General features: G+C 44.1%; 1 protein-coding gene across 1 annotated transcript in view; it reads right to left on the minus strand.

Annotated features, from left to right (window-relative positions):
• Positions 1-24,143: 24,143 nt before the first annotated feature.
• Positions 24,144-27,542, minus strand: part of Zmat4 (zinc finger matrin-type 4) — a 392,976-nt gene continuing 389,577 nt past the window's right edge. Inside the window, exon 7 of the mRNA XM_006982967.4 lies at positions 24,144-27,249. Within this exon, the coding sequence (XP_006983029.1) occupies positions 27,234-27,249 (16 nt within the window). The 3' untranslated portion in view covers positions 24,144-27,233. The remainder of the gene's footprint in view (positions 27,250-27,542) is intronic.

Consider the following 27,542-nt stretch of genomic DNA (forward strand, 5'->3'; position numbering starts at 1 on the left):
GAGCTGTCACCATTACTGGGGTGGGCTTTGGTGATACGGCTGTCTTTTGAGTCATTTTTGCTCATGTAAGGAACCAAAATAAAACTCATTGGTTCAACAAATTGGACTATGATACCATCCATACTTCAGTCTGTCATGAGCTCCCAATCCCTTGGCAGATACAAAGTGTAGAGAGGTTAGATATCACTGACAAGCCTGTGAGACCAGAAAACCTAGAGGCTAAAGGATGAAGATAAAGGAAACTACTCAGTGTTCAACATCACTCTTTGCCTTAGCAAGAAGTGTGACCCAGAAAACCAGATCAGGGTACCAGGGACCCCATAGACTGAGTTTAGTAAGGACACAGCACATAAATTATATCCATGGTCTCTGAATCCATGGACAAGTGAGTGATGTCTCCAAGTGATGTGATGTAGGGAATGAACAGTTGTGGGGCAAGTTTCCTGGTACACCTGCCTGGTACTGAGTACCCTCTGAACATATTGAACAGGTCTCTCTTCTCAAGGAACTTACACTCCACTTTAGAAGAAGGACAAGCCAACAAGCTGTAAGCAAATGGCCCATGCTGTTAGAAAATCTTGTCCTTGCTAGGAAATCAAGAAAAAGTGTTGGAATGCCCCAATGTGTCAAAGCATGGGGACAAGAAACAGAAGACTTGGGTCGCACATTAGCACTGCTGATAGCCTACAGCCAGCTGCGTAGAAGGTCTCTGAATGCATGAACAACCAAGGTAACTGTACCTGATATCAACACGATCCCACTCATGAGGCCCACCTGTATCATTTCAGCTCAGAACAATGTAAGCTGTCAGAATGCCTTCACTGCAAGAACAGAAGCTGTGTAAACAAAAAAAAAAAACAAAAAAACAAAACAACAACAACAAAAAAAACCACCTGCCTCTGAATCATTCCTCTAAGTCAAACAAATCATGTTGTCAATGTTGCATAGTTTTGAGTTAGGTGATCAACGCATCCACCACAGGTTACTAAGGGAAGATGGTAGCAGTCACTGAAGATTTAGCTTAGCAGTTTCTGCCTTGGGATGTATTTCTCTAGAAGAATGTACAGCCAAAGGTTCATAGTTCACACTCTGCCAATGCTGCACCCAGGCTGTGATACATTTCAGTTGAGGGACTGGAAGTAGGCTGGTGTGTCCTCTGGTGTATCAGATACATGATAAATTCTGATAGGTTTTTTACAGTTCCCCCTCTTTGTTCTGCTGTCCACAGACAACCATGGACCTAGCCCCCCCAACCTTCTAACCCAGTTCCTTATTTTATAGATTTCCTAGACTTAGAGAACATACGTGATAACATTGTGCATTAATTTGGAGACCTTAGAACCAGGAAAGAAGCCCATAGTATTTTTATGAGTTGTCCATGCTTTGGGTGATGAAGGTAGGTATAGCTGTGAGGGCAGCAGGATTGGTGGGTGGTGCTGGGAGTCTGGAGGCTTCATCCCAGAAGCAAGGCTCTTAGCCGTAGCTGGTCCTGATGAGGCTCACTGCTGCAGGCAGCCCTACTAGAACAATGCAGCATGTAGGGCACATGATGTTTCTGTCTCTTGCCCCACCAGGATGAATTCCTAATCACAGCCACCAACACAGAGGAGTTCGTATCTCCAGATCAAACATAGAGGGGTTTGTAACTCCAAATGGACTAAACAGGGAAGGGATGGCCCCTCCAGAATCCTCTGATGGGGACAGAACAAGCCCCCTGAGCACTTGAGTTCTGGTGACATGAGCAAATCTGTCAGACACATTGCCAGATCTTGCAGAAAGGCCATCAGAGTGTGAGTGGGAGCTCCCAGGGGTGGGATGAGAGCTGATCTGAAACATGTCAATGATTGAGTCCTTTTGTCAAGGGCCGCTGGATGAGAAAATGGAAAGAAATTGCAGAAGGGTCAGGTTCAGGCACAAAGTACTTGGGAATACTTCCATTATTTTTCACTCAGCCTTTCAATTCAGAAGCTATGCCTTTGTGTTTTAAAGGAAGATATATTTTTCCAATTGAAGTCTTCATTTTGATGGTGTGAATTATTCAAAGGAGGTTGATTTCATGCTAATGTTTTTAGGTGCCATAAGCCAATCAGTAAACCCACAGCCAAAGGAAGGGGAGGGACACTGGAGTCAGGAAAGGCAGATGTATGTGACATGTCACTGTGGGGTTCCTAGCAGACTAACAGGTCCATAGGAACTTTCTGAATACCCAAAGTGAGGTAGAAAGCCAGAGGGACAAAAGAGATGAACTGAGTATGCAAAGTGGAAGGGGTGAGGCAAGATTTCATCTGGTGCTCTGATTTGAATGTGGGTAGCAGCCCTGAAGCCATCAAAGGCCCAACCTCCAAGGAGTTCATAGGATCCTGGTGTAGTTCTGTTGCCCAGCTTGTATGTAGGCTGTTGGCACCACCACATGCACCAGCTGCTCTCACCAGAAGCCCAAAGCATTGAGCTCTGTAATCTCCAGAACTGAGCCAAAATCAACCTTTTTACTGTATAACACATGTGCCTGGAGTATTTTATTATAGTAACTGGAAGCTGTACCTACTTTACATCACTTGCCTAAGAGTCCTTCAGTCTAAGTGACAGTGTCCTAACAGTCCTGTTCTGGTCTTAGTTGGAGACAGGATTGGTCACTAATCTGTAGACTGTGGGCAAATCTGTCCCCATTGGTTTTTTTTTTTTCTACAGCCTCCAAGCTACACAAGACTATCACATGTTTAAAAGGCTCAAATGTATCAACAGAAGAATAATGTTCAAGATATTTGAAAATTGTATAAAGCTCAAATTTCAGCCTTTATAAATAAAACTTTATCGAGTACAGCCATATGTGTTTATGTGTTGAATATCACTCCTTTTGTGACTCATAGAAGTTAATAGATATAAAGTGATTGCCTGGCTCATGAGGCCTCATAGGTTGACTATCCTCTAGCCTTCCACAGAGAAGAGTTTGCTGGGCCTGAGAGAAAGAGGAAATGGAAAACGTCATCATGATGGAGAATTTCTCCCCAATCCTTTGAGGTCAGTGGGATACCACAGGTTTCCCTGGCAGAACCTGCATGTTCAAACTCACTTATTTTCTTTTTTATCACCCAATATGAACCTTCAGCCATGTTATGGTTTGAATGTGAAATGTCTCTTATGGGGCTAATGTGTTTGAACATGTGTTTCAGATTGGGGGTGCTGTTTTTGAGGGTGTGTTGTGCAACCCTTGGACAGGGCCTAGGAGCCAGTGCCAGGTCACTAGGGGTGGGCCTTGGAGATAAAACCTGTTCTCACTTCCTATCAGAGCCCTTTGCCTCCTGGTCATGGGATGTGAGGAAGCCCCTACTGACTCCTCTGATCCACTTTATCACCCTGTGTCCCTACTGTGATGGACTGCATGCCCTGATCCACAGTCCAGACAAGTCCTTCCTCCTCAAGTTGTTTCTGTTGGTTGTTACTGTGCTGAGGAGTGTACCAGAGTGCCCTCCCACATGAAGGGCTGTACACACACACACACATATACAAACATACATGTTGTGGAATATTGTTTTAACTGGGCAAAGTTTTGTCACATTTGTTTCTGCTACATTTGTTTAATTATGTAAAGACGTGTTGTTGTTTCACCTTGCCTGCCTAAGGCACCTGATTGACCTAATAAAAAGCTGAATGGCCAATAGCTAGGCAGTAGAGGGATAGGCATGGCTGGTGAGCAAAGAGTAAGTAGGAGGAGAAATCTAGGCTCAAGAAGAGAGAAGGAGAAGAGGAGGGAAAAAGAAAGGGACATGCCTGGGGCCAAAAGCCAGGCAGCCACCAGACAGACATCTGGACAGCAGGAATGTAAGATATAGAGAAAGAAAGAAAGAGAGAGAGAGAGAGAGAGAGAGAGAGAGAGAGAGAGAGAGAAAGAAAGAAAGAAAGAAAAAGAAAGAAAGGTAAAAAGCCATGAGTCAAAATGTAGATAAAGAGAAACAGGTCAATTTAAGTTATAAGAGCTAGCCAGAAATGAGCCTAAGCTAAGGCCAAGCACTCACAACTAAGCATAATCTCCATGTCTTGATTTGGGAGCTGGGTGTTGGCCCAAAAGAATAAACCTAGTGAACATACACACATGAATACTCCTACACACACTACATACACCATACACATATACACACACCACACATTGTGTAAACACCCATATACAATACAAACACACACATGCAAACACCCATGCACAGCACATACACACATATTCAAATGCACATACACATACTCACACACACATCATACACACCACACACATACCATATATACCATACATGTATATACACATGCATACACACACACACACACACACACACACACATATATATATATATCACACATACACATACTACATATACACACATGTACACATACACATACACCAAACATAAATGCATATACACATATACACATTACAAACACACCATACACACCACACACAACATAGACATACTATACATGCATATACTCCACACACATATACACACCAAACACAGGAGGCAGAGGCAGGCGGATCTCTGTGAGTTCGAGGCCAGCCTGGGCTACCAAGTGAGTCCCAGGAAAGGCGCAAAGCTACACAGAGAAACCCTGTCTCGAAAAAACCAAAAAAAAAAATAAAAAAAAATAAAAAAAAAATAAACACAAATATACATATTCACACATACATTATACATATACATACATATATACATACCTCACACACATATACACCATACATACACACAACATATATACCAGATACACATATAAATATACCACATGTCCAAATACACATCAGACACATATACACTCATCACACATATATACAGCATATATATATATGCACCCTATATACACAAAGAACACACACATACACATATATACATTATAGATACCCATATATATCACAGATACACACAGCACACATATACATATATACATATTCACACATACACCACACATATATATACACACCACAGACACCCACCACACACATATACATGCTATACACATACATATACATATCCCATATGCACAGCACACGCATATACATCACACATACCACATGCCCATCAAAGATACACATACATACAACACACACACACACACACACATATACATCACTCACATACACATATCACACATAAACGTATCACATACCACACATACACATACTTACTACATACATGCACACACACATTGTCTTAGTTAGGGTTTTTATTGCTGTGAAGAGACACCAAGACCATGGCAACTTTTATAAAGGAAAATATTTAATTGAGGTGGTGGCTCATTTATAGTTCCAGAGGTTCAGTCCATTATCATCATGGCAGGAAGCATGGTGGTGTGTTGGCAGACATGGTGCTGGAGTTGAGAGTCCTACATCTTGCAGGCAACAGGAAGTAAACTGAGACACTGGGCAGTATCCTGAGCATAGGAAACCTCAAAGCCCACCCCACAGTGACATGCTTCCTCCAACAAAGCCACACCTCCTAATAGTTCCACTAACAATGAGGTTATGGGAGCAATAACATTCAAACTAACACACACACACACACACACACACACACACACACACACACACACACATTATATAGTACTTGTAGCACACATATACATGTATACATGTACATGTACTACACACACACATACCCACACACTATGCATACACTTACACACCCATACTATTTACACATATACAGCCACCAGTGTGCTGCTTCCTGAGTTTCCAAATAGTTTTTATTCTAGACAAGGAGTCTGTTTTGTGGGAGCAAGGCAGGCTGGAGCCAAGGAGGGTGAGGGAAGTATGAGAAGCAGGAACATGAACCAGAGAGGAGAATGACTGTGACACCAAGCCTGTAGAGGTAACTTCAGGTGAGGAGAATGCCCATCCCAGTGCTGGTGTCCCTCTTCCCTGACCTTCCATAGGAGCAAGCTTTGAAACACTAGGTGTGTGTTAACTCACGGTTCTGCTGAAGATGGGGCAGCCAGTGAAGGTCCTCATCCCGGAGACACACATGGCACTGTGTATGTGTCATAGATACTGGGCAAGCATAGACGGGGCAGCTGGTGCCTGGCCTTATTCTGACAGACACAGATGGAACTTTCACATGAAGCAACCTGGACCCACAGTCAGGACAGAGACTCCCACCAGTCCTGATCACTGTGTGCCTGCGTAAGGGGCAAGGGTCCTTTGTGAGCCAGCAGCTGACCTCGGTTCCTCCAATGGCCGCCCTGGTCCTCACATCTCAGCCCTCCACCCATGAAGACAATCTGACAATTTGACATTTCTGGGACCGGGTCTGAGCAGGGCCTTTCTGGGGACTGAACTTCCTGCAATGGCCAATATGGGAAGCAGATCAATGGGACTGTTTTATAACTTGCAATATTAGAATGTAATAAAAAAATAGTGTGTGTGTGGGGGGGGTGTGAGTGGGAAGTAAGAAATGTGATAGAGACACAGCAGAGGCTGCGTTTCTTTTTCATTTTCCAGATCTTACAAGGAAAAATAATCATTGAATATTTTAATTTTACAGAAATTAAGTCTTTTTTTATAGGTCACCTTAGAGGATGAACAGATGAATCTCACTCTACAACAGTGCGAACTGGTAGAGACTTAGAAATGATTTCGATGTTCCCTGTGTTCAGCGAGCACTCAGAAGGTGGTTGATGCTAATGAAGGTGCAGAAAGATTCAGATTGTTTTAATTCTGATTGGCTTATGTGGCCACTGGCTGTGGCAGTTGGACAGTTGAGACCTATTGGATAAACAGTAGACAAACAGTCAACAGATCCTGGAATATATGTAAAGCAAAGCAAGCTAAAAAACCATTTTTTTAAAGTTCTCCGCATCCTTCTTGATGTGCTCTAACAGGCAATTTCAAACTGCTAATAACAAGGAAGTCATAAGATTCTGCTCTTTTTGAGGACAAATGATAGACCTTGATAGCTCTTGTCTCTTGTAAGGATTGGTAACAACAAAAAGAAACGGGCAGGAGAGCCAAGAATTTGTTTTGAAACATAAGACAGCAAACACCCATTTTTCATCCGCTAGCGCAAGAAACAAAAATATATTTGGGAAGCTATTTCTTAAATCCTCAATAATACTCAAAAATGGGAATGCTACATCAAAAGAAGTGTCAAGAAGATTAGGGATTGCGACAGTTTGAGATGGAAAAATGGGCGGCTGAGAAGCAGAAAGGGGTATTATGAGAGGTGGGAGATGGGAGAAGCAAAGATGAGAGACCATTGGAATGCAACCATGGACAGCAATCTGCCTCCTCAAACAGAATTAATACTAAACAGTAAAAAGAGCCAGCTGGAGAAGCCAGCTGGAGGGCATTCGCAAAGCTCTCCTTGACTGGGCATCAAAAGGCAATGAATGGCAAACAGCTAAAGCTAAGAAGAATATGATAGAGATAATAATGCAATATAATGATCAATAATTAGAGAAAACATTCCTAAGTATAAAGCTAGAACCAACGCACAAATTGAAAAAGGCCATGGCAAGATCACCAAATGAGGGACATGAGGAACAGCAAGATATATTTTAAAGGACATTTTGCATTTCAAGTATTAGGCCAAGTTTCTGAATGTTATCATATAAACCCAAAGGAAAAATAGGTGATCTGTAACCTCATAAGAAATGTGAGCACTTCTAACACCATGCTGGATAGCCAGTGTATTTCAGAACATAGCAGCCATGGGCTTTATCATTCCCAATCTTTTCTTGGGCACAGAGAACAGAAGCAGCTTTAAAATGATAATTCTGTTGAAGTAATAATTTAATTATTGTAGCTAAGACACTCATTTTTGAAAGAGCTGTTAGCTGTGTTTTTTTTCTTTTTCTTGCTATCAATAAGATCCATTTTATACTGGTTAAAATATGGACAAGATTGCCTCTCCAGCATTTCTTTCACAGATCACTCCCAGTAATTACATTTTGAGCCCTCCATAAAACTACATTTTTAACAATATTCAGAAATTGGTCCAAAATAGCCTATCATCTTTCACATTTATATCTTTTATGACTGCTGGAACTGTTAAACTTTTATGCATCATGATAAAGCTGGATCTGGAAACTCCTAAGGTCAAATGTTTCATTTTAATCTTGCAGAGAGTCCATTCCAGGCTTTGCACTTCATAAGAACCTAATCATAATTCCAATGTCCCCCAAACCCTCCATTTTCCATGTAACAATGTATAGCAATAGGTTGAATTTCTATGTTTTTAGACATCTTGTTTCTGGAGATTTTTCTGAATGTGTGTATTGCAACTCTTGGTGGTGATGTTAACCTCTAAGCTATGGATGGTTCAGTTTCTCCATGATCTGCCTCACTCTGCTTCACTCCATCTACAGGGATGGTCTTTTGTTCTACATGACTGTTGTTTTAACTTCAGCACAGTGGCTGCCTCTTAATCTACTGCAGTTACAGGCCTGGCCACTCAGGCCACAACCTGGCAGGAATTCTGTTTCCTGCAGGTACTGGCGCCCCTGTTGTTGCTGCTAAAGCTAGCTTTAACTAAATCTCTGTTGTTCTGTTTATAAATAAGACTCGAGATTCAAAGGCTGGGGTGAAAACCTGTGAGTTCAGAGAGGCAGAGTAGGAACTAGATAACCCTCTCTCCTTGCCAGGTCTTCCCATGCCATCTCTCTAACTCTTCCAGATGCCCCCTGATGCTCTATGATTACTTTCTGTCAACTAGTTGCTAACCCAGCCTCCTGACCCAAGGTTAATTTTATTTAATTAATTCAAATGCAAATTTGGGATTCACAGTGTGATCGAATATCCCCCAACACAAGACTATCTAGAAAAACATGGAGTGGGAGAGATCTCCTTTCCCTGTCACTGTGCCAGTCACTTGAAGCTTGCTGCTGAGTGGAGGAAGCAGAGAAGAACACCAATAAAGACAGTGGGAGAACCTATTCTTCTGTCTCTCAGTTCCTGAGGAGTTACTCCAGAATAACTGTTCCTCAGTCACCTATGACACTCAGTGTCTAGACGGACTCTTTTGGCAGATCTGGACAATTTCATTCACATGGCCAATTAGCAACTAGTCAGAGTGTCTGGAAGGCTGGGCTCACTGGTCTCTCATCTATCTAGGCCAGTTTACATTCTCTGTGGTCTTTTCATCAGAGTGGCCAGACTTTTTATTTATAGTCTAGGAGTCTGAACATGGAAAAAAAAGAATTGGCAATTGCTGCCAATTTGTAAGACCCAGAACTGCCATTAAAACATATTCTGGGGAGGCAGAGGCAGGCGGATCTCTGTGAGTTCGAGGTCAGCCTGGGCTACCAAGTGAGTTCCAGGAAAAGGCACAAAGCTACACAGAGAAACCCTGTCTCGAAAAACCAAAAAAAAAAAAAAAAAAAGAGCATCCGTTGTCTAGCCGGGCGGTGGTGGCGCACGCCTTTAATCCCAGCACTCGGGAGGCAGAGCCAGGCGGATCGCTGTGAGTTCGAGGCCAGCCTGGGCTACCAAGTGAGCTCCAGGAAAGGCGCAAAGCTACGCAGAGAAACCCTGTCTCGAAAAACCAAAAAAAAAAAAAAAAAAACATATTCTGGTGGTTAAAGCCTACCCCAATTCAAAAGGAGAGGACACAGACCCCACACACTGGGAAAAATATGAACCATGTATGGTTGGTTGCAGAAGAGCATCTCCATCAGGTCAACTCCAGTGTAACATAGCACATTCAGGGTAAGAGAATTCTTTATTCCTTCATTTTCACTTTTTTTGTTCTTTTATGTTGTAAGAAGAAAAGATGTAGACAAGTACTGGGCAATGCCTTTGCCCAAGGGCATTTTCAGGAGCAGTTAATGACGGCTCTGCTCTGTCTTTATTACTTGTATTTCTGCCTTGACGTTTGACCTGGGTGTGCAAGGATCAGCCAGGCACATGTCTCAGTCTCCATGGTAAAGGCTACTGTAAGAAAATATCATGGGGCTGGTACAGAAACAAATATGCATGTCCAAGCATTAAAATATGACCCAGATATAAATCTGTAGAGCTAGAGCCACCTGATTTTTGGTCAATAATACCAAAAATATGTAGTGGAGGATAGATAAGCAAGTAGTGTTGCAAATGAGACCCAGACATGGAAGAATGGACTAGAACTATATTGCTCACCCAGCCCCCAAATCAACCCCAAATGGATCAAAGATCTCAATGTAAAACTCGGAATGTTGAAACAGTTAGAGGGGAAAGGCCTGGCCTATGTTCCAAGTTACGGGAATTAGATAAGGGCATTTGGGAAGGGTCTTGTGTTACGCAGGAAATAAGACCAACAATTAACATATGGGAGCTTATGAATTCATTTTTCTGTACAGTGAAGGATTGGTTGAAGTCAATTGAGTGGAGCAGCAGCCTACACAATGAGAGAAAGTCTGTGCCAGCTATACAGTTGATAGGGGACTAATATCTAGAATATACAGAGACCTCAGAAAACTTAACAGAGAGAACACAACCCAATCAAAAATGGACTATGGGACAGAACAAATGGAACTCAGAAGAAGCCAATAAACACTTTTAAAAGTCTTTAACATCATTAGCTACCAAGGAAATCCAAGTTAAAATTACGTTGAAACTCTATCTCCCCCCGCCCCATTACATGCCAATCATCAAGAAAACAAATGCTAGTAAGAAGTGGGGGGACGGACGGACGGACAGATGGACATACTTACTCACCATTGGTGTGAATGTAAATTAATGCAGCCCTTGCATAAATCAGTGTGAAGGGTTTTTAAAAAACCTAAAAATGCACTATCACTCCTACACATATACCCAGAAGACTACCTCATAGGACACATATAACTGCACATCCATGTCCATTGCTGCTCTGTTTACAATAGAGAGGGTGGACTCACCTGGACTATGTGATGGGTAGATAACGAAAATGTAGTCCATACACACAATGGACTTTTATTCAGCTGTAAAGAAAAAGGGACTTGGAAGGAAAATGGATGGAATTGGAAAACATTATGCTGAGTGAGGTGACCCAGGCCCAGAAGAAAGACAAACTCTGTGTTTTCTCATATGTGGATCCTAGCTTCAAAGTGTCAGCAGAGGCCAAAAAGTAAGAAAAGACTCAGGCAAAGGGGATGTGGGTAGGAGGCCTCAAGGACACAGCGGGGGAGGAGAATACACCACATGTGATATGAAAGTAGATGTGGGGGAATGCTAGGCCTGGGGAGATTTTAATGGGAAAGGGGTAGGTGCTGGAGGAAGGGTTAGGGTATAGGGCAGCGTTAACCCAAACCAAGAGTGTGTGAGAAAGGCACACAAAAGCTGCGGATTTACATGATAACTTGCAAATAATATAAAAATCGGTTTGCACAGAGGCGTTCTGCATGGTTGGATAAGGCTCCTCCCAGAAGTCATGGGTTTTGCAATGAAAATCCCAGTGCCAGCGGTGGACTGACTCCCCGTGGGTTACTGGCTAGGAAGTCCCAGGGGCTTGCACATCAGCACAGACCTCTATCACCTTTGTTCTTGGAATGTCTGCTAGGAGTAGATGGGAAAACCCTGCTGTTGAGGACACCTCTGACACAGGAAACAGAAACTAATCTAGAACTGAGTCCTGAGCCCTAGACAGGATGTCTGCATATCACACACACACACACACACACACACACACACACACACACACACACACGGATGAAATGTCTTCTGAACAAGACATGACTGCTGCGATTGTGAACACAACAGCTGTGGCTAGCTGTAAAAGACTCCACACGTGGCGGAGGTGGTGGCAAGGGGCAACACACATGCATGCAGAATGGAGACCAGCTGGGATAAAGAAAGAGGTCAGCAGGGACAGCACGGGATGAAAGAGGGCAATGGGGGTAAATGTGGCCACAATACATTGCATAGATGTATGATATTGTCAAATATAGAAAGGAAAAATGAGGAGGAAAAAATGTATTTACTTGTTTCATTGCTTTGAAGAAGAACAAGTAAAATTCCACCACTGTGAGCCTCCCCCGCCACCCCCACCCCCACTACATAGAGTCTGCTCATAATGTGAAAAGAATCAGCCATCACAAATACATCATAGCGGTGACATGAGTTTGAAATGCTTTTGGAATGAATAAATAATAAGGGCTTATCACAAAGAGATCTTGCAGAATCCCCGCAACTATATTTTTAAATGGGCATTATTATTCCAAACTTTCAGGTGAAGAGGGCAGGCAGCCGCAAACAATGCAGAGGTGACTCTTTGGAAGTGTGAGCGACAGCTGAGAAAAGGCAGTGAGAGAGCTGCTGTCAGCCTCTGAGTTCTGTCCAAAAGAAAGCCAGCGGCGGGAGTGAAGCCTGGAGTTGCAGGGGTGAGGCTCGGAGTTGTAGGGGTGAAGCCCAGAGTTTCAGGGGTGAAGCCCAGAGCTGCCTTCTTTCAGGGGACCACTGGGGAGGATTCCCTCCCTTGTTCCGGATTCTGTGGAGAAGACAGGGACAGATGATGTTGGCAATGCTCCGGAGACCTGGGCTCTAGCTGGAGGGCAGACAGTAGGAAAGGAAAGTTCAGTGCTACACAGCTCTGTGTGCTTGGTGATGGGGAAGTTGAAAGGAACGGAACCAACCTCCAGTGTTGTTTCTGGTCCAGGACAGAGCTCAACACCCTACTTTGGAAGAACAGCTGAGGGAGTTTACGTAGATGGCTGAAAGCACTCTGGACACACCCTACTAGCATTTCATAGTACCCTAGCTACAAATAGGGCATTGGAGTCAGTGTTGCATACTCTGGACAGCTGAGAAATAGTGGAGGACCAAAGCTTTCCTGGAGAGGCATCAGCTGCACTGTGATGACTGCCTCAAAGGGTTGAGTAAGGCTCCATACCAGAACAGAAGCATCAGTTATGGCTGCCACCAAATGATGGGGTTATTTTCATCCCATTGGCCTACTCGTCATTCTTGTTTGCTCAATGGGCAATGTGATTATGTTGGGGCTGAGAAAGATGTTGGGATTGGGAAAAAAGTAAAGCTAACCCATAGGAAGTTCAAAGTAGGTATTTTTACAGAACAAGTATGGTAGGTGCTTCTGGAAATGACCTACTGGAGCATGGCAGTGATTTGGTAGAACTGGGCAAATGATGAGACCTGCAGAACTGTAGCAAAAGTTGGGAAAGGATATGAGGAAGCGATGGGCCAGATGGAGCAGGTTGTCTTCACGCAGCTCAAGAGGACTAGACGTCCTTGGCTGGCTCAAGCTGCCTAGTGTGCATCAGAAAGAGTACCGACAGTGCTCACCTCGGGGCAAGGCATAAAGTCAGTACGAGGCGCGCGGTCCACTTGTCAAACGTTAGACCCTTCAATATAGTTACAGGTGCACTAACTTCTCCAGTCTATGAGCACATGCCTGGTACATGCACAGGTGAGCAAAGAGAAGTACCTACTGATGGGACATATGAGGCAGGTGACCCTGGTGTCTTCATTGGAGATGTATACAAAGTCATCATTGCAAGGGGACTACAAACAACCCTTTTAGAGCCTAGTTGAGTAACTGGCATTGTCATGTTTGTGCCAGTTGTTCATGTGTACATGCCTGGTTTTGCATGTGTAGGGGAATAGTGCGTGTACATGTGTCCTGTGAAGGCTCAAGGTTAATGTTGAGATTCACCCTCAATGGTACTTCCATCTTATTCACTGAGGCAGGGGCTGTCAACCAAACCCCGGAGCTCACCAATACAGCTAGTATTACTAAGCAACTTGATCTAGGAGTCCTCTGTTGCCACCTTCTGAAGGCTGAAGTTACAAGCGGGCTGCCACATCCCCAGCCTTTGCATTAGTTTCTGGGAATCTGAACTATAGCCCTTGGCTTGGGTACCAAGGGGCATCACTGCAGATTCGTCTCCTGGTGCCCATGGTTCTTATGGCTTCTCTGGGGGCTTATTTCTAAGTCCCCTCAAAGACACAAAAAGTATTCTCAGTGTCTGGTGAGAGCAGGAGGTGAGTCGGGGTGGGGGACTGCAATTTGAATCTTTGGGAAGCATCACCCGTAGAGAGTAGCCTCACAGCCCAGATTCTGGGCTATTTAGCTAAAAGTTCAGGCCAGTTGCTTTGTCCTTCTTGGCCTTGGTGTGACCCACCGGTAGAATGGCGCATACCAAAAACACCAGTGAAGGAAGCTGTCCTGAGGTCTGTCCTCAGAGAAGGATGTTGAAGCATGTTAGACTGGACCCAGGTCTGCAAATCTTTTTTTTTTTTTCTATCTCAATTCACTTGAATTTATCAAATTGAGGGCACATGCTACTGATGATTTTTCTTACACTCACTTGCATTGTCTGTCTTATGGCTTTATTTCCAGAATAATTCACCAATAACCAATGCTTTCAGTCACTCATAGAAGCCATTTGGGTTTGCTTTTACAGGAGGACTGAGGAGTTCTAACTGGTTTTCTTTGGTCAAAGTTCCCATATTTACCTGACTTTCCTCGTGGATAGACTGCATGCATGACATATAGCTTTCTGAAAATGTGTGACATGCTCTTTGTTGCACCCCACAGAGTGACTTGATTTTATCTCTTTCCTCATCTTTTTGGGCGGTGGGGTTCAGAAGGAAAAGAAAAGATATCGTGGAACTGGTTAAAACCTTGAGATACTGACTCATGTTGATGGCTTGAAGTGGCCTGGGATATTTCACCAACTACCAGAAGAAATTGACATGACAAGTTGTTTTCGGTGAAAAGCAGGCCCTTAATCAAACAGACAGCACTTCATCTGTGTGCTTAAGACCTTCATACTGCAGTACAATTCCATTTGTCCCTGGGCACAGTAAGCAGCTACTTTTTTTTTTTATTTACACAAATTCAATTACCAATTATGTGATTATCAAATGCATTTCTAATGAGGGCTTTAAGATTGTGACAAGCACAGCTTTCTTCTCACCCCAAAGATCCTTTCTAGAGTGTGTTTCTTAGCTTCCAGAAAGACCCATGGCAGTGGCTTGTGTCCACCAGACTGGCTTTGCCTTTAGGTGTTGGGGGATGACAGCGTAACCCAAGCTCATGCTGACTGGCACCTTTACCCACCCATCCTCTCAGCTGCTGCCCAGTTCCTCAATTCTCTACACAGTTCTTTGCAGGGTCTTTGCCTGTCGACAGTTGGCTCTGCTGAGGAAGACAGTGTGCAGTCTTCCTGGAGCTTTGACTTTCTCAACCCTAAAAACATCCTCAGTTAAACGTGCCCTTCACGGGAAGTTCCTGAAATTCATTACAAAGATGACCCTCTGCTCCTTTCGTATTGCGATGGCAGCCGATGAACCCTGTTCTAGAACAGTAGTGCATGACCTGAGCATCATGTCTTGCTGGATGCCCCTCCCTGACTTCTCAGGGCTGTGATGGAGCTGCTCCTGGGCTATCAGACAGGACAGAAACCTGCCATGAGACAAACCCATGGGTGGAGTTGAAGTTCCAGGACCAAATTCTGAATCATATGGAAAAACTTGAAGCAGAGCCAGGACAGCCCCCAAGTCTATGCCAGGACTTGGACTTGGGGGTGTTCAGGAGAGCTGGCTCCAGTCTTTGGGCATCTTCTCTGAGGGTGCTTGTCTGTTTGGCTGTGCCTTGTGGTGCCTGGATACATTGGGGCTCTTGCCCTTGCTCAGCACCTGCCAGTCTGGAGCCAGGAGTTTGCAGCTACCCAGTTCCTGGTGCCAGTTTCCTAGATGGATGCCTTCCTCTGGTGGAAATGAAAAGGAGGCAGGAGCACTCCCTATTGAAGGTGGCTCCTTTGGTTTCACTCTCTGGATTCTACTTCTCTTACAGACCTCTTCCTGTCAACTTCAGACCTACCCCTTCATCTTTTTAATACTACTACATTAAGGCCTTGCTCACAGGGTAGGACCCCCTGTGTCACTCACTCGTGTTTGCAGAATCATCTGGAAACTGGTCAACAGTCCTTCAAGCCATCCACGTTATGGCTTTTCCGTTTGGCCAGGATCCTTAGCCTTGGCCTAGATTGAGCTACTTCCACATCCACTTTTGACATCTGATATAATTGGGCCCGTGAGTGTCTCATCTGGAGGGTCTTTAAGCTGGGACAGGCACCAGCATCCCAAGGCTTCAAGGCAATGAGTTTCCACTAAAGGTCAGCAAAGACCAACGGCCAGTTGGTTCTCTCTACCTTTTCTGCTCTACAAGGTCCTGTTCTGATAGGGTATGTACTCATGAGGTAGGATGTGGAGAAGTTGGTCCCTTGAGAGGGGAGGCCCATTGTGTTGGCCTTTCTGATGTGTCAGAATAGGTAGAAGGATGGGTTGGAACAAACAGGCCAGAGTAGGGACTTTAGGGAGTGCTCATGCCATCGTATATAATATAGACAGGAAAGTGCCTCTCCAGATGCCACAGGATGGGTGGCTGATATGCAGCTGGAACTCTGTCATGCCTGAGTCTTTCCCATGCCTCAAAGGACTTGGGAGCATCATGAAAACTGCAGTCTGTCTCCAGATGGGGAGTCCTGACCAAGTCATCCTGAGTTTCACTTCTGTAGACCATCATCAAGCTGCTAATTAAACACCTGAAGACTCACATTTCGTTCTTTCTCCAAGAGCCCAATTTGGCCAGATTCTCCTTTGCCAGGTCTGCTCTGCAGTCTCCTAATCAACAGCACATGATACCCAGCCGAAGCATTTCCAGAATCCAGTGCCCCTTGGCCACATAAAGGTCTTTTAAAGATAAAACTCAGTGCCTGCTCACAGGACTAGAGTGTTGCCAAATATTCGGTTTATACTCTCATTATTTACACCCCTCATCCTAACAACCATTATTACAAGGGAGTTTATTCCTACAGCGATCATGCATCAGAGTAGGCTGCCCTTACCTTACCCCACTGTTCTTTTCAGTGATGTGCCTTGAGGGCATTGTTCCCTTTGTGCAATCCAACACCAAGTGGGCGCTTGGACCTGGCTCCTCTCAGTGGCAAAGTTGATGTGGATGGATCTTTGGAGGAGCGCAACCACGCAGACGCTGTGCCCAAGGACATAAAAGGCTGCCTTTCCCTTGCCCTGTTCTCAACTGTGACTTCTACTATGAGACCTGCCAGCATCTACTCTTTCTTATCAAAAACATTTCCTAGCATTCCTAAGCCCAGGCTGAAGAAAGCTCCTCATTTCTCCTCCCAGGACTGACATGTGCTGTTCCTTTATGACTTTGGGGCTCATGGGGTTTACCAGAGTGTTTGGTTAGGGGGTTAGGGCTGCACACTCAGAGGCACAGGATAATGAGATCATTCTTGTCAGTGACTGATGACAGATACATGTCCGTGCTGTAGCTGACACCTAGTCTTCAGGATGTGGTCTGTTAAAATGCTTCGAGAAAAAAATCTTTTCTCTGTTGCCCTTGGGCTACACACTGGATTCCCCCTGCACTCTGGACTCTCTGTTAAAACTGTTTAACATATTTGGTTACAACATTAAGTTGTCTCTGTCACCGCCAACTTAAGCTAGGGGCACCTTCAACAATTCTAGAGCCACAAAATGAAGGGACAGATGAAGTCAGAGACCACAGAAAGTGCACATGAGTGGTGATGGCATTCGAGCACCACCCTTTTGCTGCTGAGAGTGTGGAATGCAAGGCATCTTGGGAGTCTTTAGCGTTTGTGACTGCTCGCCATTCTGGGCAGTCATGGCAAACAGTTAATGGGTGCAGATGACACTGGCGTTCCCCTCACGAGTTCCAGCTGGCCTCCTGGATTTGCTTAATTCACATCTCTGAATACAGAATGACTGCTTCATTACGGTGCTGTAATAAAAGCGCAGTCACTTTCGTATTCTACTGGCTTCGGGTTTGTATAATGGCTCTCTCCATTCCCTCCTTACCATTTTACCCACAAAAGTCAAACCTGGAGGAAATAGCCTATTTTCCAGAAGCCCGTTTTTATCTACTGCCAGAGCATTGCTAAAAACTTTAGCCTCCTAACTTCCGGTTCTCTTTTTGTATCCACACCTTGATTGCCCCATGCACAGCAGGATTTTAAAATGTGTTCGTGATTATGACTGCGGATGATTAACCTCTCCAGATCCTGAGCCAGAGAAACTTACTTTCTGTGCTTCTGAGAATCAACCCCATGGTCTCAGACTTGCTAAGGAGGCGCTCTGCTTTGGAACTGACTTTTAAAACCGTGAGGAAGTGTCACACATACACACGTGTCCCCTTTTGTTCCTGCCACTCGCTGGAACTCAAGGTCCTACCCATCCATGCCAAGAACACTCTCAGCTGGAAGAACAGTGTAAGCAAAGGAGAGCTGGCACCGAAGAGCTACCCAGGGGAGCAGAGACCACGCCTTCCAGAGAGGCATCAGTGGAATACAGCCTCAGGACTGAGCTCATGGACCCGGCTTCAGGAAGAAGAACCAAGAAGTGGGGTCCTGGCCTAAGCAGGAGCTGTACTGAAGGCCTCTGAGAGCTGACCATGTACATCATGTGCCACTGTGGACAGTGTGGTGCAACAGGCTATGGGTAGGAGGGCAGAAATCTACCCCAATTCCTGACCAAGGCCAACCTAGTTTCTAATTGGCTCATAGATCTCTGAAATGTGGTGTGCCCTCAAGGAGACTGAAGAGGAGGAACCAGGCTCCGACTCTACAGGAATTCACTTGCTTCCCAACTGTAATGAGGACCCAGCCATGTCCCGACCCCATGCCCTCCTTTCTGACATCCATGATGGAGAGAACTCTATGAATAAGTGGACCTCTGCTGCAGGCAGAGATTTCCAGCCAGGAACAGTGGAGCAAACCTAAGGTGCTAACACACTAACTTACTTGGAGAGCCGGGTTTTCAGATTTTCACACGTATTTGTGTCGTCAGCCAACTTTATAGAGTGGGGCTCCTGTGCGGCAAGCAGATTTATGGAGTGGGTTAGTCTCAACTCACAAAGTTTGTGACTCAGCAATGTCTGCTTGACATTTATTACACTCAAGCAGACTGGCAGCCATAAATTCAGACGCACTTTTGCTGGTAAATGCCTGAAACAAAGGGATAAAGGAGAAGAGCCCACAGCTGTGCTACTTGTCTTCTAGCTCACCCAAAATGTAATAAAAAAACAACAAAAGGTCATGTTGTAGTAGGATCATCTTAATAAGCAAATATGTGTGCATACCCCATACAGACAGAAGAGACACGTGCTGTGGAGGTACAGAGTGGCTACATGTCCATTCTGGGCTGGTGCAACAAGGTCTCCCGAGCAGCTGCTCTGGGATCAGAATGGCGGGCCTTCCGCTACCTGTGTGATGCTCCTGTACTAGTTATGAGCCCAGCTGGCAGGCAGAGCTGTAGGGACAGATACCTGTGGCTTGTGGGATAAAGGGGAAGTGGCAGTGGAGCAACAGCCTGGCTGGGGTTGGTGGTTGTAGTGGTATACAGAGGACAGGAGACAGATAACTGGAACTCACAGTGACAGCTTCTGGAACACATTGTTTTCTGCTCTTGGGAAAGCTCTTCCCTGTTGGAGTTGTTCTAGCAGCAACCCTCTCCAATGTATGCTTTAATTCCATCACATTTTTAAAAATGAATGCTCAGAATGAGGGGGATGGACAGGACAGTTTTGAAGATCAGTTTCAGCTCTCCATCACACTGAATAACTCTTAGTTGGATGGTCACAAAGAGGGAAGAAAGACAGTTTGTAGAACTTTTCAAATCTATCAGAAGAAAACTCAAGCTAAGAGTGTAGCTGGGTTGTAGAGTCTTGTACAGTTGCCCAAGACCCACCCAGGCTACCTCTCCAGCACACCATCATCACCACCACCACTACCATCACCATAGAAATCTCTTCCCTTTAGGATAAAGGCTCACTATTTAAATAGCATGGTAGTATAGTTTTAGCACTGAGGAAGCTGAGGAGGGAGGATCCTGAGTTTATGGCCAACCCCAGATGAACATTAAGTACTGACAATGAAGACTCTCTCTGAGCCTCACTCTAAATACTGAGTCACTGTAGCACAGAAAAAAAAAAATACATACTGTATCCCAAGATTAAAACAAAGCGTTGGCATAATGATGCACTAACCGCCCCCACCCCACATACACACACTTATCTATCATTTCCCGATAGCATACCTTTGCTTGTGTTTAATAACTAGTTGTTAAATTAGTATGTCTGTTTATCCTTGTTAGGTTTCTGTTGCTGTGATTAAGCATTCTAACCAAAAGCAAATTGGCAGGAAAGAGTTTATTTGGCTAACAGCTCACAGTCCATCACTGAGGGAAGTCAAGGCAAGAACAGAGAGGCAAGAGTTGAAGCAGAGACAAGAGAGTAATGCTGTGCTCTGCCTTGCGCTGCTACCTTCCTTACACAGTGCAGGCCTACCTGCCTAGGGGTAGCACCCCGCACAGTGGGCGAGGCCTCCTTCCAATGAGCAATCAAGAAAATGGCACACAGGCATGCCCACAGGCCAGTCTGCTAGAGGCCATTCTTCAGTTGAGGTCCTTTCTTTCCAGGTGTGTCAAGCTGACAGCAGAGATTTGATGTCACCCAGAGTTGGACAAACTGTGTGCGCACATGAGTGCACACGTGCATGCGTGCACCCCTGTTGCTAGAGTTTTCCGCCTTGCCCACAGTCAGGACAAATCTTTGTCACCCGCCAGTCCCACAGCCGCTCAGACCCAACCAAGTAAACACAGAGACTTACATTGTTTACAAACTGTATGGCCGTGGCAGGCTTCTTGCTAACTGTGCTTATAGCTTAAATTAGTCCATTTCCATAAATCTATACCTTGCCACGTGGCTGGTGGCCCACCGGCATCTTCACATGCTGCTGGTCATGGCGGCGGCTGCAGTCAGTCCTTCTGCCTTCCTGTCCTTTTATTTCTCCTCTCTGTTAGTCCCGCCTATCCTTCCTGCCTAGCCACAGCCGATCAGGTTTTATTTATTGATCAATCAGAACAACTTGACATACAGACCATCCCCCAGCACAGCCAAGTGCAGACCATCTCAGACACCTGCACTCAGGCCCATGGTCCTAATCATCCTCTATGCGGACCTGCTGGGTAACGCCACAAAGAACCCAAGAAGGGCTCCCACAGGACATACAGAACATCCCACAGCACACCCCACACTCACTCCTCTCACACACTTGTTTTAATTTTGATTATCATTAATCACTTAAAAATTTTAAATTTCTTTCCCTTTCAGGAGTTCCCATTTCCCTTCTCAGATGTTGAGCTAAAGAAGATAACTTCAAAGGAAAATGATTAGTACTTTTTAAATACTAGCAATAACTGAGATAATAGCAGTTATCTAAAAGAGGAAAGGTCCCTTTTGTGCACTACAGCCGTGGAGAGGAGCCGTGATGAGAACACCTGACTATGAAGTCGGGAGGGGAAGAACATGGGGCAGGGCTGTTTTGGAGCCAGTGAGTGTGGTGAGGAAAAAAAAAAACAAAGATGAAATCTCAATATTTGGCTCTTTCTCTCCTAGTACAGTCAAGCGCCAAAGTCTGGTTGAACCCTGAGTCCCAGGAGACCCCCTTTCATCACAGGACCCCATGAGATTTCACAGAGGACATTTGGCTAGCTTTTAGGGTTAAACTCTCTAAACTCAAGAGCAATGAGAGAAGTTATATAAAGAAAGTAGGCATAGGCATATGATTGGCTTCAAATTAAATGGTTATAAAATGATAAATGAAGAATAAATATTTAAAAAATGACTTCCAGGGAGCAAATGGGAACTTCATGGTTTACCGACATGCCTCCCAAATGGCATGGGCTCTCAACATGCTGCTTTTAACTCCTTGTTATTGGTCACATTTGGAAAACCAGCATTCTCTAGAAAACAAAGGTAGACAAAGCACCCCAAACTTCTGACAATGTGATGCTCAAGGCCTGTGGCCACAAATCCACAGCAGGAAATGAGGAGGGAACCGGCAGCATTCACATATAGAATCGAGACATATGAGGGCCCCGATGTACTGAGAGCTGCAGGTTGGGAATCAAGGGCATGGTATCCTTTTTCCCATGGTGTGCTTTCTCCCAGAACCCAATGAATTCTGTCTAGGTGATGAGTGGAAGTTATCTTTCCTGCACTCTGGCCATCCTCCATTACACTATTCTCAACCCAGTCAGATTATATTATTGATAAAAATAGGGGAATACTCCTGTGTCCTTGCCTGCACACCTATGGTGTTAGTAACATTAGGGAAGCTGATCATACCTCCGATTATTAGCTTCTCAGAGACTTGTACAGGAGGAGCAGACCAAGGCAGAGAGAATAACAACTCTTGAAACGCTAGTAGCAGAGTACTGACTCGACAGCCATGATTAACAATGAAGTCCATTTCAGTCAACAAGAAGACAGTTTTGAGATGGTTGAGCACCCATGCATCCACACGCAGAACCCCAATGACCTCAAAGCAGATCCTTCCTTAGCCGATGTGAGGAAGGCTTGTATTGCTGGTGGTCTTCCTGCTGGACATTCTACTATTTGAAGAGCAGCGACCCCCATGGGGAGCTTGTCGAGAGTTCTCAACAGAGAATTATAAGGGAATCCATTATTGTGTGCAGCTGTCTTCATTTTCTTTAAGTAAAAACGGTGCTGTGTTTGCATTACCTCAGTCTCAGAAGCTGAGTCACCCTTCACTCTCACTGACTCTGGTGACCACAAGAGAACTTGAGCTTGGACTTGGGACAACCCCAGCTGACTCCAAGTGACAGCAGGTTGCAGATCACTTACTAATGGCAGTCGGAAGGGCGGAAGGGGAGAAGCGAAATTAGATTTTTTTTCCCTTACTCATATAATTTGAAGATTACAGAGTATGGGTTTTAAAGGTCAGAGTGAATTACTAATTAAGTTGAAGCATTTGAAATTAGCATGTACAACCTCTATTCATAATAGCGATTAAGGAATAATTAATCATGTGGAGGAAAATGGCTGCCAAGTAGAGACAGCAGTAAAATTACTTTTTAACTAGTTACTACAGATTTTCCAGATGTCGTCACCAGGAAACTAGATAGTTTTAGCTCCATGTCTTTCTCTTTAGGCTGCTGAGGTTGTTGTTGTTGTTGTTAAACTATGGGATATGAAAATAGCCCAGTCTATAAAATGCTAACCAAAGTACTTCCTGTACAAGCAATGGAGACCCATGTCCAGTCCCTACCTAGAACCCAGATAAAGTCTGGGTGTGGAGGCACATCCTTGAAATCCCAGCACTGTAGAGGTAGAAACAGGAAGGCCCATGGGATCACTGGCCAATCAGAGCCAGGCTGTGAGAGATACTGTCTCAAAAACAAAGGGGATGGTGTCCGAGGAGGAACAACGTCCAAGGTTGTCCTCTGGTCTCAAAGCACAGGAATATGCATCCCTTCCCCCACACACTGCTTTTACACACACACACACACACACACACACACACACACTTAAAGCAAATAGCATTTAACAGGTTTTCAGGACAGTACAATCAAGGCAGACGATCACATGAGTGCTGCCAACCTCATGTGTGCTAAGGAGCATACAGAACAGCTGGAACTGCTTTATCTGTTATTCCAGATGTAAAGGAACCTACAACAACGGTATCAAAGACGCAATGTCAAAACCACTTTCATTTTACTATAAATGCAGACTTTTCAACTACCATAATATCATCTCAGATACTCTGAAGACCAGTGTTGACTCCTCCTTTTAAGAATTTAAAAGTCAGGGCTGGAGGGATGGCTCAGAGGTTAAGAGCACTGGCTGCTCTTCCAAAGGACCAGGTTCCATTCCCAGCACCCACATGGCAGTTCACAACTGTCTGTAATTCCAGTTCCAGGGGATCTGACCCTCATACAGACATACATGCAGGCAAAGCCCCTAAGTACACTAAATAAAGCTAAAAAAAAAATTAAAAGCTTTTTGGGAAGCTGAGGCAGGAGACTGACAATTCTAGGCAGGCCTGAGATACACAGAGAGAACATGTCTCAAAAAACGAAATAGATACATAAAGGAACAAATAAAAGTAAAACTTAAAATAAATACTAAAGTTGTGATTTTGTCTGTTGGTTATTTGGTGTTTAGTGGTACAGCCAATTCAGCTTTGGATTGTGCCCTCAGTCTATTCTGGCACTCTCAGGATGCCAACTTCCTGCATGCTGAGATGGCAGGTGTGGCCACCACATCTGGCATTTCCATAACAAATTTAAATATCACACCATTGATTTGACTCGTAAATCTTTAGCGAGGAAAAAATATTAAGGCAGCATTTACATACAGATTCATTAGTTTAAGCAGTTGTTATTTATTAATTAGCTAATCCACACAACAAACCTATGAGGTAGTTTAACATGCCTTGAATATGAACAAATTCAAAACCAGAAAAGGGGAGGGGGAAATCCATCCCTACAATAATATGTTGAACAGACAGACCCTTCTTAGTTTTATTCTTACAAAAGAAAAATAATTCATTGGACAAGCTGATCAAGTGAACAACAGATATTTAGTGGGAGTGTCGTTATGACCCAGTAGTCTCTTATTGGGGTTTGGTGTTCTGTATTCCCACTGCCTCGTCAAAAAATGTCTCACTCAGCCTTGACAGAAGGGGGCAGGGTTCTGCAGAATTGTCGGTGTTTCTCATGTGTCCCATCATTCTTGCCTTTTGATACGGTTGGCCTAATAAACTTACACCAACAATCCTCACAGTTCCAATTTATGTTTCTATGTCATCGAAGAGGCCAAGAGAATTCAAATCCTATCGGTCTTGCAGTCCAGCCGCAGTGGGTGAGTTTTATGGCTACTCTATCAGCAGAAGGAATCACGGCAGCATTTGCTGCTTAGTGGATTGCTTTATGAGCATATTTATTAGTTCACTGGGCTGTGGAGACTGTATGTAAGGAGAGCTCATTAATTTGGGTCTCACTGCCACGGCATTTGTGACCACTGGCCCATGTGCTAGCCTCAAGCTTATTTCTGCACTAAAAGGGAAGGACATTTTGTAAAGCAAATTTGCATTGTGTTGCCAGGACCAAGGAGTGATTGAGTTGCCTGAAAAATCAGGGGTAAGCATGGGGTTCGGTGGGAGAGCACACGGGTAATGCATGTCAAATTCCCAAGATGCAGTCATGGGATAAAAAGAGAAGCTAGAGAAAGACGTTTGACTATATCAACCATCAGTAACTGTCCTATTGAACACAGACATCTTGATTTAATACAAGGTCAGTAGGTATTTGTGTTCCTCATGGTCGTTCCAGAGTGCCCAGAGTGATGGCAGCATGGGTCTCTTTCCTTTCCAGCAGAATTAACTGGCCATTTGAAAACATTTGCCTTAAATCCAACTCCCATCTACCCATAACAAAATTGGAAAGTAACGTAAGACTCAATGAAACATAACAGCCACACCCAAGGAGCAGTGAACAGCACAGTTTTCCGAGTAAAGGTGTTTCTATTCTACAGTTCCCAGGACATAGTGGCATTTCTGAGCCTTCCTGCATTAAGTAGTCTGGCCAAGTAGTCTTCATGGTGTGCTGGAATGAAATTCTCCTCCTCTGCATGGGCATGAGTGAAAGTGAGAACGATTGAACCAAGAACATTCCTGGTAGGGTGTTTGTGTCAGCTTGCCAAAGAGCAATGGTATTTAGATGAGGCACTCTGAAATAATCAGATTATTGTAGCTGGAGGTTTATCTACAAAGGACTTGGCAAAGCTTCACTGTAACACAAAGAGAATCTATGTTCCTAGGTTTTTCTATCTTAGGTCATTAAAAAAAATAAACACAACACTTCAGGGAAAGAGCTCAGGCACTAAACATAAACAGAAAAAAAGATTTAAAAGTAAAAAAAAAAAAGCTCAGACTGTGCTTATTTTACAGCAGAATTGACAAATAAAGCTCTATTCCACACATTCGAAGAAAAGCCGTCATTGGAGGATTGCAGCTCTGTCGTGTGCTTCTTTCCAAGATAGCAAAATAAACTTGCTGTCACCACACCCATCTTCCTCCCCACCTGCAGCATGACTGTATATAGTGTGGGACCTTCCTCTTTGCAGCCACAGTCTGGTCCCTCTGGACTGTGACCTCCTCCTCACACAACAAAACAGGCACCTTAAGAACAACACTGTGCATTTCCGTGTCGTTTCATTTATTGCTCACTGGCTGTAACCACTTCAGACCTCCGTGGAAAGCAATGATGTCCGGGAAAGTCTGACTTCATCAGAGTGGTGGTCACAAGGTGTCAAGGGCTGCTCCAGCCAGCTGAGAGCCCAGGAACAGAAGTTCTGCATCTACCTTGTAGTGTCTACAAGACACCACTTCCCATCACGAAGCAGAGCAATTAACCCTGGAGAAGAAATTATACAGCTGTACTCAGACTTGATCCCTTCAAAGATTACTAGTTCTCTGGTCCATCCTCTACCCAGAGCCAATCTTTTCAAAGTCACTGAATCCCAGCTCAGCAACATGATGGAAGAGAAACAGAAGAATGAAGCTTCTTCAGGATTTAGTCACTTCTTCCCCCAAAATCATCAGTACCCCAAATTAAAGCCCACAATTCAGGCTAATTTCCTAAGAACTACTTCCATCTCACTCTGGGGTTGAAAATTCTCCTTCGGATACCTTTAGTAAAGCATTACACCAAGGTCAACTGCTGTGATGACATTTTGACGTAATAGGATCATCATGCAATCAAACTAATTCTTTTTCTAAGCTATGATCTGGCAGCTTGCAAAGAGAACATGGCTTAATCTTGGGAAGCTTTCCATCAAGGTGATCCAGAGTGAAGGTCCTTCCTCTCTGTTTCCATCAAATTTCATGCTCCTGGCATTTAGAGGCAAGGCTGTCTCATCGATGTAAAGCAGAAGAACCAGTGTTCTATCCATTATATAACTTCCACAAACTACAATTTGTTTTGTTGCTGTGAATATTGTCGCCAACTATGTTCCCCATGATGACAAAAGTATATTCATTAATGGATCTAGGAGACTTACATGAAAATCATGAAGGGTCTCACAGAATCACGGTAACTCTAAGGAAATCTAGAATAAATTGGAAATTAAATTTTCCACTCTTTGTAAGTTTGAATAATGCTCAGACTAGCTGCTGTGTGATTGCAGTTTAGAACTTGTGCTAAACGTGTTACCAGGAAAGGATTCTTTAAAACTCATCCAAGTATAATTTGCCACTAAATGAAAGGAAGAAAAAGAAATCTTATCTACTTTCAAAAATCAAGACTGGTCGTGTGTTAATCTGTGAATCCTTGTAAGAAGTGTTCATTGCTCAAGAAAGGATCCTCTTGCAGTTGGTGAGCAGATCTCTGCCACAGAGACATGCTGCAATTTCTTCTTAGCTCTTGATTGATGTTTTCACTACTTATTCTTCAGGCTGTAAGACAGAAAGGAGGACAGTAGTACTTTCTTCCATAATTATATACGTTGACATTCCCCTCTTTCTCCCACCCTTCAACCCCAACCCCATCAAACTTAAACTAGGCTGAATTTAGATGGTGAATCTTTTTTTTTCTCTCTCTCTCTCCCTCCATCCCTCCCCCCTCTCTCTCTGTGTATTGTGAGTGTGTGTGTACACATATGTGGAGGTGTGGTCACTTGTGAACAACTGTATGGCAGTCTGGATCAACTTCAAGCTTCTACCCTTATTTCTTTCCACCTTTTGAAACT

The sequence above is a fragment of the Peromyscus maniculatus genome, chromosome 17 (assembly GCF_049852395.1).
Source record: "Peromyscus maniculatus bairdii isolate BWxNUB_F1_BW_parent chromosome 17, HU_Pman_BW_mat_3.1, whole genome shotgun sequence".
Classification (NCBI taxonomy): Eukaryota; Metazoa; Chordata; class Mammalia; order Rodentia; family Cricetidae; genus Peromyscus; species Peromyscus maniculatus.